Genomic DNA, 18,793 nt, shown 5'->3' with positions numbered 1-18,793 from the left:
TGAGTTTATAACCCGGGGAAAGGGATGGGGCAAACAGTTTTCTGCACTCTCTTGTCCTGGACACAAGGGTACCTTATCAGGATAGTGCTGAGGGACTTTACAGCTGCCGGGCTTCACTTATGCTGCATTTTCTTCTGCATGACAAGATTTAAGGACTTATAACTTTACTGCTTGAATTTCTGCATCTGGACGCAAAGGCACAAAGGACTCAAAATGCTGGACCATTTAAGTTTCCTAACTGCCCTGTTGTTGAGTTTGATGATTTCATTTTCTTTTGGGGAAATCGCTCATTACTATATCTATGAAGAGGAAGCACCAGGAACAGTGATTGCAGTTTTATCAGAACATCCAATGTTTAATTCCACAGAACTACCGGCTACCAACTTCCGCATCATGAAGCAGTTCAACAACTCTATTATTCTTGTACAGGAAAGTGATGGCCAGCTGACAATTGGTGAAACAATCGATCGGGAACAGATCTGCAGACAATCTCCAAGCTGTATTCTGGTAATGGATGTGATCAGTTTTTCAAAGGATCAGTTACACCTGATTAATGTGAAATTGGAGGTAAGAGATGTAAATGACAACAGACCTCATTTTCCCAGCTCTGAGATGCATGTGGACATTTCTGAAAGTTCAATCGTGGGCACTCGAATTCCATTACAAATAGCAATTGATGAAGATATTGGGGCAAATACTATTCAAAACTATGAACTCTCTGCCAATAGTTATTTTAACATTGATGTACAGACAAGAGAAGATGGGGTTAAATATGTTGACTTGATGTTGATGAAGGAGTTGGACCGAGAAAGTAAATCTACATATACATTGGAACTAGTGGCTATGGATGGAGGAAGTCCACCACTTTCCGGCATAGCAATAGTGAACGTTCGTGTCTTGGATTTCAATGATAACAGTCCTGTCTTTGAGAAGAGTACTGTCATTGTGGACATCACAGAGGATGCTCCGGTAGGATACCTGCTACTAGATGTCAATGCAGAAGACCCTGATGAAGGTAAAAATGGAGAAATTGTCTACAGTTTTAGCCCTCATGTCTCCCCAGAGGTACGTCAACTTTTTAAAATTGATCCTAAGTCTGGAGGTGTAACTCTTGAAGGCAAAGTGGACTTTGAAACTAAACAGACCTATGAGTTTGAGATACAAGCTCAAGATATAAGTCCGAACCCATTAACTGCTACCTGTAAAGTAATTGTGAATGTAATTGATGTTAATGACAATGCTCCAACTATCACCATCACTCCACTGATTTCTATGGAAAAAGGCATAGCCTACTTAAGTGAAGTAGCTGTTAAAAATAGTTTTGTAGCATTGATCAGCACCACTGACAAAGACTCAGGGTCAAACAGTAAAGTTCACTGCACACTGTATGGGCATGAACATTTCAAGCTGAAGGAAGCTTATGATGACAGCTTCATGATAGTCACCACCTCAGTTCTTGATCGTGAAAAGATAGCAGAGTACAACCTTACATTGGTGGCTGAAGATCTAGGACTCCCGTCTCTGAAAACCATAAAGCAATATACCATCAGGTTGAGTGATGAAAACGACAATGCCCCTCTATTTAATAAACAAACATATGAAGTGTCAGTCCATGAAAACAATGCAGCTGGTGCCTACATCACTGCCTTGACTGCTAAAGACCCCGATTTTGGCCTCAATGGTAAAATATCTTACAAGCTTGTTGATGCAAAAATAATGGGACAATCACTATCCACATTTGTTGCTATTGATGCGGAGACAGGAGTTCTGCGTGCTGTAAGGTCCATGGACTATGAGAAGCTACAGCACCTGGATTTTGAAGTAGAGGCTTCTGACAATGGGGTTCCACAGCTTTCAACCCGCACTCATATCAAGGTCAAAATAATAGATGACAATGATAATGTGCCAGTCATAACTTACCCTTTCTTGGACAATGGATTGGCTGAAGTAATGTTGCCAATCAGTGCTCCACAAAATTATTTAGTTTTACAGCTCAAAGCCACAGATAAAGATGATGGACTGAATGCCAAGCTCATATACTCTATTGTGCAAGATAACCAGAAATTATTCACCGTGAACAGAGTGACTGGTGAATTATCCTTAACCAGAAAAATTGACTCATTGCAAGATAAGGACTTAAGTATTGTAATTGCAGTCTATGACGGTGGAGTACCTCCCTTGCATTGCAATACAACTCTAAAATTTATTCTCACAGATTCTTTTCCATCCAATGTAGAAATAGTAATTATGCAAACATCTGCAGAAGATCAGCACCAGATGGACTTGTCTATAGTCTTCATTGGCGTTCTCGCTGGAGGCTGTGCTTTGCTCCTATTTGCTATCTTATTTGTAGCTTGTTCTTGTAAAAATAAACCAAGAAATTCCAAGACAGATATTGAAGACCAGAGGTTAAAAGAAGAAGGAAAAAAACAACTACTGAACAGCAAAACTAAGGAGACTCAGTCAAGCTCTTCCATTTCTCAGTCTGATTCGTGTCAGTTGTCAATCAACACCGAGTCAGAAAAATGCAGCCTATCATCGAGAAGTGATGAGAGCCAGGACCACCCAAGTGCTTCAGAAGTAAGTAGTTACTCAATGTTATACTTTTTAATCCTCTCTCTGTCCTACAAATTTCCATTTTTAATGTTTATCATACTTTCATGAATTTAGCTTATTATTATTATTATTATTATTATTATTATTATTATTGTGTTTGCTTTTTAGAATTCAGATTCTGCCGTATTATATCAGTCATCCAAATGGCAGAGGGACAGCACTTCACGGAGCATCAGGTAAGAGATTCTATTACTTTTTATTTGTTCTATTTTATTGATCCGTTTCAATTGAAACTGCAGGTTTTCCAATAGACATGAAGTCAGCCACATATTGACTAGTAAATAGTAACTGCATGCCACCATTTATTTTGCTAGTAACAGTGGTTATTATTTAGATAAATACAGTATTTATATTAAGTAATAAATCAGGGAGAAATAATGAATTTTTATAACCTAAACTTGTATGTAGTACAATAATTAATTATATTTCTACATTTTATTTGTCAGTGTAAACTCTCAGATTGAACAGTTAAGTGCAAAGGACAGCGGCAAAGGAGACAGTGACTTCAATGACAGTGACTCTGATGCAAGTGGAGATAGTGGGAGAAAAGAGCATAACAGAACCACACAGAAACAAATTGGTAAGTCGTCGCTGAAACCTGTATTTTATTGTGTTTCTTCTTCACAGCTCAGGGGGAAAAAATCAAGAGTACAGTGCTATATGATATCGTGTGCCTCATGCTGCATTTTTAAAGGGCAGGAGGATATAGATGTAGGAGATTGTTCAGTGTAAATATAAACCTCAATGGATCACAGTTTGTACCTAAAGGCCCCGTCACACACAGAGATAAATCTTTGGCAGATCTGTGGTTGCAGTGAAATCATGGACATATTGTTCCATTTGTACACAGCCACAAACCTGGCACTGATTGTCCACAATTTCACTGCAACCACAGATCAACCACAGATCTACCACAGATCTGCCACAGATTTATCTCTGTGTGTGACAGGGCCTTTACTCAGAATTGATTTCTATTGTTAATTAATAGTTACCTTAAAAGGGGCTTTACACGCAACGACATCGCTAACGAGATGTCGTTGGGGTCACGGAATTCGTGACGCACATCCGGCCTCGTTAGCGACGTCATTGTGTGTGACACGTACGTGTGACCGCTAACGATGCAAAATACTTACCAAATCGTTGATTGTTGACAAGTTATCCATTTCCAAAATATCGTTGCAACTTTTGGACGCAGGTTGTTTGTCGCTCCTGAGGCAGCACACATCGCTATGTGTGACACCCCGGGAACGACAAACAACACCGTACCTGTGTCCTCCGGCAACGAGGTGGGCGTGACTTTCATACGGCTGCTCTCCGGCCCTCCACTTCTATTGGACGCCTGCCGTGTGATGTCGCTGTGACGCCGAACGAACTGCCCCCTTAGAAAAGAGGCTGTTCGCCGGCCACAGCGACGTCGCTAGGAAGGTATGTGTGACGGGTCCTAGCGATATTGTGCGCCACGGGCAGCGATTTGCCCGTGACGCACAAACGACGGGGGCGGGTGCTTTCACAAGCGACATCGCTAGCGATGTCACTGCGTGTAAAGCAGCCTTAAGGCTATGTCCACATGCTGCAGTTTTAGGTTGTCGCTCAAAAACGCACCCTGTACCAGAAAAATGCACCTTGTGCTGGAAAACGCATAGTAAAACGCATGTGTTTTTGACCGTTTTTTTGCCCTTGTTTTGTCCCATCCATTTTTTTTTAGTAAAATCAATGACTAGAGGGGTTAAAAAGCGCAGGACAAAAACACAAAAAGAATTGACATGTTGCTTCTTTTTTTCTCCACCCAGAACAGCAAGAAAAAAAACAACCAATGTGTGCACAGCATTTCTGAATTCTCCTAGACTTTGCTGGGAGAAGGAAAGACAAGCAGTTTTGGGCAACAAACAACACCAAAAAACGTAGCAAAAAATGCAACATGCGCACACAGCCTGAGGCCTCATTCATACATCCATGTGAAATGTCTGAGAGCTATCTGATTTTTTAATCAGACAGCACTTGGATCCATAGAGTCTTCCAAATCCATGAACACATCTGTGAACATTACAGATCTGAGAATGAGATTGGTGAAACTGAAGCCATGGCCTATTTGGATCCGATGTGGAGGATTAGAATAGGACTTCTCAGTTCGCTTGTGTGCAAAATCAGGCAGCACACCAACATTACTGTAATACGCATGTGTGACTGCATCCTAAGGGTGGCGTCACACGCTACGATATATCGGGCGATATGTTGTCAGGGTCACGGATTCCGTGACGCACATCCGGCATCGTTAGAGATATCGTAGCATGTGACAGTTACGAACGACTGTGAATGAGCAAAAATACTCACCTTATCATTGCTCGTTGACACGTCGTTCATTTTCATAAAGTCGTTCCTTCTTCTGCGCGCCAGTTGTTCGTCATTCTCGTGGCAGCACACATCGCTCCGTTTGACATCCCAGGAATGATGAACACAGCTTACCTGCATCCTGCTGGCAATGCGGAAGGAAGGAGGTGGGCGGGATGTTACGTCCCGCTCATCTCCACCCCTCCGCGTCTATTGGGCGGCTGCTATGTGACGTCGCTGGGACGCCGAATGCCCCCCCCCTTCAGGAAGAGGATCTTCGCTGCCCACAGTGAGGTCGTTTGCGAGGTAAGTATGTGTGACGGGGGTAAACGACTTTGTGCGCCACGGGCAACAAAATGCACAAACGATGGGGGCGGGTGCGATTGCTCATGTGATCGCACGATAAATTGTCTCGTGTAACGCCGCCCTAAGGCTATCATATTGCTTTCAGTCAGTCTATGCTCTATAAACATGTTAAAGGGAGCCTGTCACCAGATTTGGTCCCTATACGCTGTGGGCACCAACAGTATGCTGTTATATACAGCATTCAAAAATGCTGTATACAAGAGTTTAGGCCACTCTGCATAACGTAAATAACACTTTTATAATACTCATCTAGGATCGGTTAGATAGATGTCGCTGCTCTCCAGTCTGGCGCCACCTCCATCTTCTGTGATCTCCATCCTCCTGCCCAGCCTCATGCCTGAAGCGTCCGGCGTCATTCACAGAGAGTACTTCATTGCAGTCTTGCGCATGTGCACTTTGATCTGCCCTGCTGAAGGCAGAGCAAAGTACTTTAATGCGCATGCATGAGAAAAGGTCAACGTCCACCTGCGTTTGCGCTCTACAGTACAGTACAGACGATGGAGGAGGCACCGGACCGGAGAGGAGTGACACCCATCGGCCCGATCTGCCCCCTAGATGAGTATTATAAAAGTATTTTTGATGTTATACAATGCATCCTGGGCTCTTATATACAGTGTTCTAGAATGGTGTATATAAGTGCTTACTGGTGGTGCCCGCAGCTTATAGGGGACAAATGTGGTGACAGGTTCCTTTTAAACAGTAATCAAATTAAAACATAATAAACGGATTTATCTTTTGTAGATAATATGCAGCAATAAAGGATTGGTACGCCAAACTTCATAAACTATTATAATGGATTTATTCCATAATTATTCAGGATAATTATGAAATAAATCCATTATAATCGTTTATGTAGTTTGGAGTGCCGATCCTTTATTTGCAGCATATTGTGGATGCCTTCCCTGGATTCAGGCACCATGAATTGTGAGTGCTGCCTGGATATTTTATTTTGTAGATAATAATGAAATATAATATATAAAATGAAGCTGACTCATCAAGATTAGCGCAGCGCATGCTCATACTACGCAGCGCTAAATTCATTTAGAGGCAGATGTTAATTCGATGGATTGTGTTTGATGCTTAGGGTGGCTTTGCACGTTGCGACATCGCAAGCCGATGCTGCGATGTCGCACGCGATAGTCCCCGCCCCCGTCGCAGGTACGATATCGTGTGATAGCTGGCGTAGCGAACATTATCGCTACACCAGCTTCACATGCACTTACCTGCTCTGCGACCGTCGCTCTGGCCGGCGACCCGCCTCCTTCCTAAGGGGGCGGGTCATGCGGCGTCATAGCGACGTCACACGGCAGGCGGCCAATAGCGGCGGAGGGGCGGAGATGAGCAGGATGTAAACATCCCGCCCACCCACCTCCTTCCTTTCGCATATCCTACGGAAGCCGCGGTGACGCCGGTAGGAGATGTTCCTCGCTCCTGCGACTTCACACACAGCGATGTGTGCTGCCGCAGGAGCGAGGAACAACATCGGACCGTCGCGTCAGCGTAATTATGGATTACGCCGACGCTGCACCGATGATACGATTACGACGATTTTGCGCTCGTTAATCGTAACATCTAGGCTTTACACACTACGATGTCGAATGCGATGCCGGATGTGCGTCACTTTCAATTTGACCCCACCGACATCGCACCTGCGATGTCGTAGTGTGCAAAGCCCGCCTTACACTTCCATGTGTTGCTTGTCATCGGGACATTTTTGTTAATTAAAACACCATCATTTTTTATGAATTTAATGGGCAGCATAGCTGCACCCCCTACATGCCCTGGCTTTGCAAATGTTGGTAGATTCAAGGCATGCAAACGCCAAACATCTCAAAAACTTCCCTCTGTGCAAAAATGTTATGACTTTGCAAAAATTTACAAAGGTTTTCTGGAGTAAAAGCTTTGATGATTTGTCCTCAGTGGGTTTTTATCTAAATGTTACATTATGTTTCTTTTACTTTTGGGAGAAAAAAATGAATTTAACTTGCTTTTTTTCTGTTTAAGGCTAGTTTCACACTTGCATTGGACGGCTTCCGTAGCATTGCGTTGTGTGACGGATGCAACGGATGCGTTGCATATAGTGGCACAACGCAATGCTACGGATCGTACAAAAGAACGGAAAGCTTTATTTATTTTTCTTCTTCTTCTTTACAGTTTACCGGCAGCCGACTATTGTGAACGATCAGCCGATCGCTCTCAATAGCCGGCGGCCGAGCGCTCCGCTGGGAGCCCTCACATGCCGACGGCGCTGTCACTTGTCGGCGGCCGGGCATGCCGGCGGGTGGTTGCTCAGCTGAGCGCTGTCACTTGCCGGCGGCCGGTCGCTCAGCTGAGCGCTCTCACTTGGGCGCTCAGCTGAGCGCTGTCACTTGTCGGCGGCCGGGAATGCCGGCGGGCGGTCGCTCAGCTGAGCGCTGTCTTATGCCGGCGGCCGGTCGCTCAGCTGAGCGCACTCACTTGGGCACTCAGCTAAGCGCTGTCACTTGCCGGTGGCCGGGCATGCCGGCGGGCGGTCGCTCAGCTGAGCGCTGTCACTTGCCAGCGGCCGGTCGCTCAGCTGAGCGCTCTCACTTGGGCGCTCAGCTGAGCGCTGTCACTTGCCGGCGGCCGGGCATGCTGGCGTGCGGGCGCTCAGCTGAGCCCTGTCACTTGCCGGCGGCCGGGCATGCCGTCGGGCGGGCTCTCAGCTTCGGCCACCGAGAGACAACAAAAATAAATTTTGTGATTTAAAAAAAAAAAAAGAGCATGCGCAGTGAAATCCTACGGATTGCGCTGCTCAAAAAAAGTTACATGCTGTGTTCCTTCCGCCCGACGCAGCGTCAAAATAACGACGCTGCGTCGTGCAGCGGATGCAACGCAGACACTTTTGTTACAGTGCGTCATCCATAAAAGTCTATGGAGAATAGCGCAGTGTATTAACGGACTGCGCTATTCTCCATAGTGACGGAATGCGCTGAACGCAAGTGTGAAAGTAGCCTTAGTCTGTTTATACATGTCCATTTTCAATCACAGTAATAATTCTGTACTTCCTGTAGGTTTTTAGAAGCACACTGGTGTTGTTTATTATTTTTAAACTCATCTTTTAACCATCCTTATTCAGGGAAACACCTTGTTCTCACGCTATACATTAAAATAATTATCCACTGATGTTTTTTCCTGTTTCCAGAATTGGTCCATTGCTTTCCTGGCACATTTGACCACAGCCCTCACTGGCTGGCTTTACATGGCGAAATGTTAGTTACTTTCTTAATCTAATTCTATGAGAGTCTCGGTCTGAGACCCATGAGATTACATTGAGAAAGTGACTTCTATTCCACACAAAAGAGTGTGGAGAGGAATGGAGCAGAGTTGGAAACGGGAGAAGACCTTGATAGGAAAATATTTTATTATATATGCTGTGCACATATTATTGTTGTCCAAAGAAGTTAATAAAAAATATACCAGAGTGCTCTGTGAAAAAAACAACTAGTTTTTATGTTTTTAAAAATGGAAGAGAAGCTAAGCAAAAAATGTAAATGTTATTAGGTTTTATATGACAATTTTACTGATGTAGTTCTGCTAAGATAACACGTCTATTCTTTTTCTTTTAAGGTCCCACATACATTGGAAATTCATCAACATACCAAAATGGAGAAAGCCATCCAAGCAATAAGTCTGTGTATCCTGGAAATTTTACTATGCAATATGAAAAGGGATATTCTATGTCTTATTCCCTAGTCCCAACTTATTACAACACATACCACCATCACAGAATACCCAATGTACATATCCCTCATTATTCACCAAAAGACTCTCACTACCATAACAACAACATTCCTGATGGGAGGATGTATGGACAATGTGAACGAGACATGGTCAGCAGACAGACTACACGCTCTCCACCCAGGCCTTCCAGAAGATACCAAGAATCAAATTACTATTCTCCAATCACATTACAACCTTGTGAAATTGCAACAACCTTTTAGTGTTTTGGGTTATTGGAAATTGGAATCTCTTCAAAAGGTCACCTCTTTATGAAGACTACCCTTGGTCAGGACAAGATCTATCTGATCCATCTGTGACGGTTGTTGAGTAAAGTTGCATTGTCCATTTTCTTTGAGGAGACCACATCTGCAGAAAACAATTTTTACTGGATTTTTTTTCTCAGAAAGGTATCACTGTATAGTAATAGAGAGTTGTAGCCTGAAAAACAAAATCAATATGTTACCACTGAAAGAAGGCCAAGCATCGTTACAAAACTGTGGAATGGAAAGGTGCACATAAGTAGTCAACACGTGAACCCATTACTTAATGTTGAAATCCTCCAACACCTTTTAGAAAGGATCATGATCCTCATTGATAAAAATGTGTAACATAAAGATATATTCCCAAATGTCTCTATATATTAAGGAATTAAAGTGTCATTTTATGAAATGTGAAATAGCATGAAGCAAAATAGGACTGCATACTGTATAGCTATCAGGATGTAGAAATAGTTATTTTACCACTTTATGAGTACAGTACTTTTTTATTGACGGCCTATTCTTTTAAACAATAGATTTTTATTAAGATTTCAGGGTACAAACAAGTAGGGGAGGGGGAAAATCAAGAGTAGCAATCAGTTAAGTACACTGGATAACCAATGGCAAAGTTTTACCAAACAAGTTTTCTTAACACATTTGTACATATAACCAGTGATAATCGGGCATTGTACATAGATCACGAAATTCCCAAATCTTGTAAAAGAGTATTTTAAGTAACAATGTGGTCAAAGAGAACATCAAAAAAGGCCCCTCACCATGGGGGTTGCTTGATGGCCTATTCTTAAGATTGTTCATCAACATTAGATTGGTGGGTTTGTGACACCTGGTGTCTCCACCAATCAGCTGTTCCCGGAGCCATCCAAATGTGATCATTTGTGGGTCAGAACAGCACAGCTCTGTCAACTATATAGTGATTCCAGTGGAATACTGCAGATCTAATCCTAGTCAAGTCAATAGGGGTGGATCTGCAGCACCTCATTGTGGCCACTATGCAGTTGATGGAGCTGTGTAGTTTTGCTCTGCAACTGGGCACCACCAGCACCAAGAACAGTACCCCCAACAATATTAATGACCTATCCTTAAGGCTCCGTCACACACAGAGTTAAATCTTTGGCAGCTCTGTGGTTGCAGTGAAATCATGGACATAAGGGTGCTTTACATGCTGCGACATCGCTCACGATATATCGTCGAGGTCACGGTGTTTGTGACGCACATCCGGCGTTGTTAGCGACGTCGTAGCGTGTGACAGGCTGGAGCAACCTAAACGATCGTAAAAATGACAAAAATCGTTTGTTTTGGAGAGGTCGTTTAATTTAAAAAAATTGTTGTCAGGTAAGTAGCGATGTTGTTCCTCGTTCCTGCGGCATCACACATCGCTATATGTGACACCGTAGGAGCGACGAACATCTCCTTAACTCCGTGCCGCCGGCAATGAGGAAAGAAGGAGGTGGGCGGGATGTTCGGCCCGCACATCTCCACCCCTCCGCTTCTATTGGCCGGCAGCTTAGTGACGCCGCAGTGATGTCGCTATGACGCCGAACGCACCTCCCCCTTGAAGGAGGGATTGTTCGGCGGTCACAGCGATGTCGCTGACAAGATATGTGCGTGTGACGCTGCCGTAGCGATAATGTTCGCTACGGCAGCGATCACCACATATCACACGTACGACGGGGGCGGGTGCTATCGCGCACGACATCGCTAGCTTTAGCTAGAGATGTCATAGTGTGTAAAACACCCTATATTGTTCCATTTGTATACAGACACAAACCTGGCACTGATTGTCCACAATTTCACTGCAACCACAGATCTGCCCCAGATTTATCTCTGTGTGTGACAGGGCCTTTAGAATACGCCATCAACATGAAGTATTGGACAACCCCTTTATTTTGTAAATAAGTCTTTGATATTGCCTGTATATACCTTTAAATCAATGTGTAAATATTATATTTGTTTTGTGATGTAAATTATTAAGTTCCATTTCAATAAATATTTATTTTGAAAATTACATAATTTTTATCAGTTTATTAAGCTTTTGGATTAGTTATCATTGCCTGGCAAGCATTAGAATATTCTCTAAAATATAACCAAAATGGTTTAAGAATAAAGATCGAACAATTAATAATGTTCAATTTTTTTGCAAAGTATTTGGTCACTGAGATATATTGAAAAAGACAAGGACATATTCCAATGATTTCTTCAGTCAGTATTCCAGAAGTTGTCTGTCCGTCAAAAGCAATAAGGAATGAGAAGCATTAACAAGGACATATGACATAGTACATTTCAAGAAAATGCTTGCAATGTAAAAAATTAAATTGTAATATATTTTATAAACTTTGTATGATATAAATATCCCAGTAGGTGGACAGTTTGATTCTACAATTTTTAAAGTAAAGGAGACTTCTATATAAAAAGTATTAGTATAGCAGCAAAGCAAAATAATATATAATAGGCACAATGAAAAGTAAAAGCTAGGATGGACTTCCCACATAGCCTATATTTTATTTTAACTTTAGCAATGAAAAAAAATTAAGTTTTTTTCTCTTGTAATCTGATTAAGTCTGCTCACTGAAAATGTGAAACTTTATTTGAGTGGAATATAATTTTTCTAAGACTGGAGTCACACTGGTATATGACTCGCATGAGTGCAATGTGGAAAAAATCTTGCATTGGCCATGGCCCCACATAAGACAATGTTGCAGTTCAGATCTACAAGTTTTTCCTCAATCTTAATTGGACTGAGGAAAAAATCATAGCATACTGGCGATTGTCTGTGAGTCTCTTATGAATAGCACCCATATAAGTCTATGGGTGTGAGTGAAACATCAAACTGCACTCGGATGACATCCAAGTGCAGTGCGATATTGTTAGGGCCAGGTGGACGGGCAGACCCAGGAGGTGGATCCACTGGGCCGAACTCCTTGATGATGGTAAGGGGTCCAGTAGCTGGAGCACTACAGGTAGCAGAACAGACCGTGTACAAGAGGAGAATGCAGAAGTCCCTGGGACCACGGAGTCACTGATGGTAGTCCAGGTGACGGAGCTCAGGTTCGGAGGCCAAGATGTTGTCAGGCGGAGTCCGGAACCGATGGAGCGAGCAGACGGGTCACCGCAGGGATCAGAGATGGAACGGACTGTCAGGATGGCAGATGGGCAGCGTTCGGGGTTCGGGATTCGGCAGGACCGGGTGGCGAAGCAGGATCGGCTCTAGAAGAGAGAGAGGTGAGTATCTCACAGGAACACAAGGAGACCTGACTCCTAGCTTGGGAAACACGAAGAACAGGCCCCGCCCACTTGGACATTAAACCCCTTTATACCCTGTACCTGCGTGTTCAATTTCCTGTCAGTGGACGCTGGCCCTTTAAGAGAGGGTCAATGACCGCGCGCGCGCCCTAATGCGCATGCGCGCGGCCCGGGTGCCAGAAGCCAGAGGAGGGAGCGGTGAGGAGGAAGCAGGAGAGCCGGGCTGGAGCTGGGTTGCCATCGGACGCCGGGAGCGGGGACCGGGCTGCCTGGGGACCGCAGGCGATGGGGCAGGAAGGCTGTGGAGCAGGGGACCAGGAAGCCTGGCACGGGAGCGGTGGAGCGCGGCAGGGGAGCCGGTAAGCAAGGCAGGGGAGCCGGGGAGCATGGAAGAGGAGCCGGGGAGTGTGACAGGGGACCCGGGGAGCGTGACAGGGGACCCGGGGAGCGTGACAGTACCACCCCCCCACGCACCCCTCCCCGCAACCGGGACAGGAAGGCACGGATCAAAGGAGTACCCACATTCTCCCGGGGTTCCCAGGACCTATCCTCAGGACCATAGCCTGCCCAGTCCACCAGGAAGAACTGTCGGCCCCGTACAGTTTTCATGGCCACGATATCCCTTACCACATAGATGTCGTCATCGGCAATAGGAGGAGGAGCCGAACTGGCAGCAGCGGAGAAGGGACCAAGGACAACCGGCTTGAGCAGGGAGACGTGGAAGGAGTTGGGTATCTTCAACGTGGCCGGGAGCTGCAGCTTGTAGGAGACCTCATTGATCTTGCCGAGGACTTTAAACTGCCCGATGTAACGAGGCCCCAGCTTGTAGGATGGTAGCTTCAGTCGGACGTACTTGGAAGCAAGCCAGACGAGATCTCCTGGAGAGAAACACGGAGGGTCTAGACGCCTCTTGTCTGCGTGTCTTTTCATCCTCAGGGAAGCACGTCCAAGGGACGTTGTAACAGAGTCCCAAATGGTTGCAAAGTCACGGGCTACAGCATCAGCAGCAGGGACATCCGAGGAAGAGGATACAGGTAATGGGACGGAAGGCTGAAGTCCGTAAACGACATGGAAGGGAGAGCTGGAGGAGGACTCACTGACGTGGTGGTTATGGGAGAATTCAGCCCAAGGAAGAAGCGTGGAACAGTCGTCATGATGGGCGTTGACGTAGTGACGTAAGAAGGAGGTCAAGATCTGATTGACCCGTTCCACTTGGCCGTTCGACTGAGGATGGTAGGCTGAAGAAAAGTCCAGAGTCACTCCCATATGTTTGCAGAGAGCCCTCCAGAAGCGGGAGGTGAACTGAGTTCCTCTGTCGGACACAATGTGTGATGGAAAGCCATGCAAGCGGAAGATGTGTTGTACATAGGCGTCAGCGAGTTCCTGGGCAGAGGGCAGTCCAGCCATAGGGACGAAATGAGCCATTTTAGAGAACCGATCCACCACGACCCATATGACTGTGTGTCCGGAGGACAATGGCAAGTCCGTAATAAAGTCCATCGCAATGTGTTGCCACGGTACTGAGGGTATAGGCAGAGGCAGAAGACGGCCATATGGCAGATGTTTGGGCGTCTTATTCCTGGCACAAGAGGAGCAGGCTGAGACAAAAGAAGCGACGTCCGTGCGAAGGGATGGCCACCAGTAATGACGTACAATCGTACTCCATGTTCTCTTCTGACCAGCATGACCGGCTATTTTCGAGGCATGGCCCCAGTGTAACACTTTTTGCCTGTCAGTCTCAGAGACATAGGTCTTCCCGGGCGGTATTTGGGCCAGAGTGACAGGAGTCACCGGAATGATCTTACTAGGGCAGATGATGGGCTGGGATGTCTCCTCCTCCTGCTCCATGGGCATGAAAGACCTGGACAAGGCATCTGCGCGTACATTCTTGTCCGCGGGTCGGAAATGGAGCTGGAAATTAAATCTGGCAAAGAACAAGGACCACCTGGCTTGCCGTGGGTTCAGTCGCTGAGCAGACCGCAGGTATTCCAGGTTCTTGTGGTCCGTGTAAATAATAACGGGGTACACTGCTCCTTCCAGAAGGTAGCGCCATTCTTCCAGAGCCAGTTTGACTGCCAATAGTTCTCGGTCACCGATGGTGTAGTCGCGTTCAGGCACTGAGAAGCTCTTGGAGAAGAAACCGCAAGTCACCATCTTCCCGGAGGAGGACTTCTGCATGAGCACTGCTCCAGCTCCCGAGGAGGAGGCATCCACCTCCAAGGTGAACTGTCGGTTTAACTCCGGACGGTGGAGCACAGGAGAGGAGGCAAATGCCTGCTTCAGAGAGCCAAACGCGGCGTCGGCCGCAGGTGACCAGTCCTTTGGATTAGCCCCCTTCTTGGTCAAGGCGGAGAGAGGAGCAGTCAGAGCAGAGAAGTGAGGGATGAACTGGCGGTAATAGTTGGCGAATCCCAGAAAGCGTTGGATTGCCTTCAGTCCAGAAGGAGGGGGCCAGTTGAGAATGGAAGAGACCTTCTTCGGATCCATCTGCAGTCCGGTATCGGAGATGACGTAACCCAGGAAGGGAAGAGAAGACTGCTCGAAGACACACTTCTCGTACTTGGCGTACAGACGATTCTCCCTCAGTCGTCGTAGTACCAGCTGCACGTTCTCTCTGTGGGTCTGGAGGTCCGGAGAAAAGACCAGGATGTCATCGAGATACACCACCACACAGACGTAAAGAAGGTCCCGGAACACGTCGTTCACCAATTCCTGAAAGACTGCTGGTGCGTTACACAGGCCGAAGGGCATCACACAGTATTCATAGTACCCATCGCGAGTATTGAACGCGGTCTTCCATTCGTCCCCAGAGCGGATGCGGACCAGGTTGTAGGCACCCCGAAGATCCAACTTGGTGAACACACGAGCTCCTCTAAGCCGATCAAACAATTCGGGGATGAGCGGCAGAGGGTACTTGTTTTTCACGGTGATTTGGTTTAATCCCCGGTAGTCTATGCATGGACGTAGGTCACCTTCTTTCTTCTTAACGAAGAAGAAGCCTGCTCCAGCAGGAGAGGAGGATCTCCGAATGAATCCCTTTGCCAGGCTCTCTGTGATGTAAGTAGACATGGCCCTTATTTCGGCTGGAGACAGCGGATATATCCGTCCTCGAGGTGGTGTAGTTCCCGGAAGCAGGTCGATGGCAAAATCGTAAGGACGATGTGGCGGAAGTACCTCTGATTCCTTTTTGTCGAAGACATCCGCGAAGGACCAATAGGCCGAGGGCAGTCCCGGTAAGGACTCTGGAACCGGAGGTCGTCGGATGGGTTGTATGGTCTTCAGACACTTCTCGTGGCAAGAGGAGCCCCATCGGGTGATTTCACCAGTACCCCAGCTGACTGATGGTTCGTGTGTCCGTAACCAGGGAAGTCCCAGCAGGATTTGATGGGACATGTGTGGAAGGACGTAGAGAGCGATGTTCTCGGTGTGCAGGGCACCGATACGCAGTTCGACCGGCCTGGTGATCCACGAGATGGTGTCAGAGAGGGGTCTCCCATCCACAGAGGCAATCACGAGGGGTTTATCGAGTGGAGTAACAGGCACCTGGTACTTGTCCACCGTGGCCTGCTGGATGAAATTGCCTGCTGCCCCAGAATCGAGGTACGCCTCAGCCGTGAACCGCGTCTCTCCCGTTGTCACGTGCACAGTCCAGGTAACCGGGTCTGAGAGAGTCCCAGCACCTAGGGTGGCCTCTCCTACCAACCCTAGGCTTTGGAGTTTCCCGGCCTTTCTGGACAGGAGCGTAGCAGGTGTGTACCCTCTCCGCAGTAGAAGCAGAGGCCCTTGGCGAGCCGCTCTGCTCGGCGTTGTTCAGACTGCCGCACACGGTCGATCTGCATGGGCTCGTGGACGGAGACACCAGATGCCGTTGACTGAAGTACGGCGGGCTTCTGCGGAGGAGAGGAATGCCGTACCGGACGTCTCTCACGGGACACCTCTTTGGATCGCTCCTGAAAGCGAATGTCCACTCGGGTCGCTAGGGTAATCAGGGCATCCAGGGTGGACGGTACGTCACGACCAGCCAGCTCATCTTTAATTCGACCCGAGAGTCCTTCCCAGAAGGCGGCGGTTAGAGCCTCGTTGTTCCACCCGAGTTCCGATGCCAAGGTGCGAAAACGTATGGCGTATTGACCCACCGTCAGAGTCCCCTGACGTAACCGGAGAAGAGATGAGGCAGACGCGGAGGCGCGTCCGAGCTCGTCAAAGGTGCCACGAAATGCCTGCAGGAACTCCTGGATGTTCGTGGTCACAGGATCCTCCTTTTCCCACAAGGGGTTCATCCACGCCAGTGCCTCACCCTCTAGATGGGACATGATGAACGCGACCTTGGCTTGGTCGGAGGCAAACAAATGCGGTAGCTGCGTGAAATGGAGGGAGCATTGGTTTATGAATCCCCTGCAGGTCTTGGGATCTCCGGCGTACCGGGGTGGTGAGGCCAAACGAAGTCTGGAAGCATCCGAAGAGGCTGCCACGGGGGCTGGAGCCATGGATTGTCTAGTGGAAGCCCGAGATGCTGAAGATGTAACCGACGCTTGTAGCGTGTTCAGGCGGGCGTCCACAGAAGACATGAATTGCAGCATGCGGGTCTGAGTCTCACGCTGGCGTGTGAGTTCCTCCTGCAGGGCTGCTAGTGCTTCAGCGGGATCCATGGCCTGTTCTTACTGTTAGGGCCAGGTGGACGGGCAGACCTAGGAGGTGGATCCACTGGGCCGAACTCCTTGATGATGGTAAGGGGTCCGGTAGCTGGAGCACTACAGGTAGCAGAACAGACCGTGTACAAGAGGAGAATGCAGAAGTCCCTGGGACCACGGAGTCACTGATGGTAGTCCGGGTGACGGAGCTCAGGTTCAGAGGCCAAGATGTTGTCAGGCGGAGTCCGGAACCGATGGAGCGAGCAGACGGGTCACCGCAGGGATCAGAGATGGAACGGACTGTCAGGATGGCAGATGGGCAGCGTTCGGGGTTCGGGATTCGGCAGGACCGGGTGGCGAAGCAGGATCGGCTCTAGAAGAGAGAGAGGTGAGTATCTCACAGGAACACAAGGAGACCTGACTCCTAGCTTGGGAAACACGAAGAACAGGCCCCGCCCACTTGGACATTAAACCCCTTTATACCCTGTACCTGCGTGTTCAATTTCCTGTCAGTGGACGCTGGCCCTTTAAGAGAGGGTCAATGACCGCACGCGCGCCCTAATGCGCATGCGCGCGGCCCGTGTGCCAGAAGCCAGAGGAGGGAGCGGTGAGGAGGAAGCAGGAGAGCCGGGCTGGAGCTGGGTTGCCATCGGACGCCGGGAGCGGGGACCGGGCTGCCTGGGGACCGCAGGCGATGGGGCAGGAAGGCTGTGGAGCAGGGGACCAGGAAGCCTGGCACGGGAGCGGCGGAGCGCGGCAGGGGAGCCGGTAAGCAAGGCAGGGGAGCCGGGGAGCATGGAAGAGGAGCCGGGGAGTGTGACAGGGGACCCGGGGAGCGTGACAGGGGACCCGGGGAGCGTGACAGATATACGCACAGGCTGACAATGGAGGAGATGGAGAGATCACTCTTTCCCTCTCCTCTGCAGCTGTGATCAGGCAGCAACATCGGATCACAGTTGCATGACACTCGGCTGACGCTCACAGCAAAGCAGGAGCCAAGGGTCATTCGCATATCCAATCCGATGCTTTCGCATCGCATGCTATACGCTAGTGGGACTCAAGCCTAATATCCGCATACTGAAGTTACAATTTTTTGTAATTCAGTCTTTGCGAAATCAGCAAAATGGCAGGCAGCTGTGGCTACCATCTTTCCAAGCAAAAGGTTGCAAGGAAAAAGCTAGTAAGAAAAAAAAGCATTTTCACTTTATTGCGCACCCACTGCTCCCTGCTTACTGTGTAGTTCTCCATGGCTTAGTTGCGCAGCATCTCTGGTCCAGTATCATGCCCAGTTAAATTAGAGGCTTGAGCAATCAACTCCAGGGCCTACTCTAAGGCGGGCTTTGCACACTGCGACATCGCAGGTGCGATGTCGGTGGGGTCAAATTGAAAATGACGCACTTCCGGCATCGCATGCGACATCGCAGTGTGTAAAGCCTAGATGATACGATTAACGAGCGCAAAAGCGTCGTTATCGTATCATCGGTGCAGCGTCGGCGTAATCCATGATTACGCTGACGCGACGGTCCGATGTTGTTCCTCGCTCCTGCGGCAGCACACATCGCTGTGTGTGAAGCCGCAGGAGCGAGGAAC

The 18,793-nt window shown here is 47.7% G+C and overlaps 1 protein-coding gene across 1 annotated transcript; it reads left to right on the top strand.

Moving 5' to 3' along the window:
• The first annotated feature begins 213 nt into the window (after window positions 1-213).
• Window positions 214-9,436, top strand: LOC142289927 (protocadherin-8-like). Its single transcript, XM_075333867.1, has 4 exons — window positions 214-2,580; window positions 2,725-2,792; window positions 3,063-3,196; window positions 8,902-9,436. The coding sequence occupies exons 1-4, from the start codon at window positions 214-216 to the stop codon at window positions 9,273-9,275; spliced, it is 2,943 nt and encodes a 980-aa protein (XP_075189982.1). The 3' UTR covers window positions 9,276-9,436.
• The last annotated feature ends 9,357 nt before the right edge of the window (window positions 9,437-18,793 follow it).

The sequence above is a fragment of the Anomaloglossus baeobatrachus genome, chromosome 2, assembly GCF_048569485.1.
Source record: "Anomaloglossus baeobatrachus isolate aAnoBae1 chromosome 2, aAnoBae1.hap1, whole genome shotgun sequence".
Lineage (NCBI taxonomy): Eukaryota > Metazoa > Chordata > Amphibia > Anura > Aromobatidae > Anomaloglossus > Anomaloglossus baeobatrachus.
Note: the sequence above shows the minus strand (reverse complement) of the source record. Positions and strands in the feature narration are given on the sequence as shown.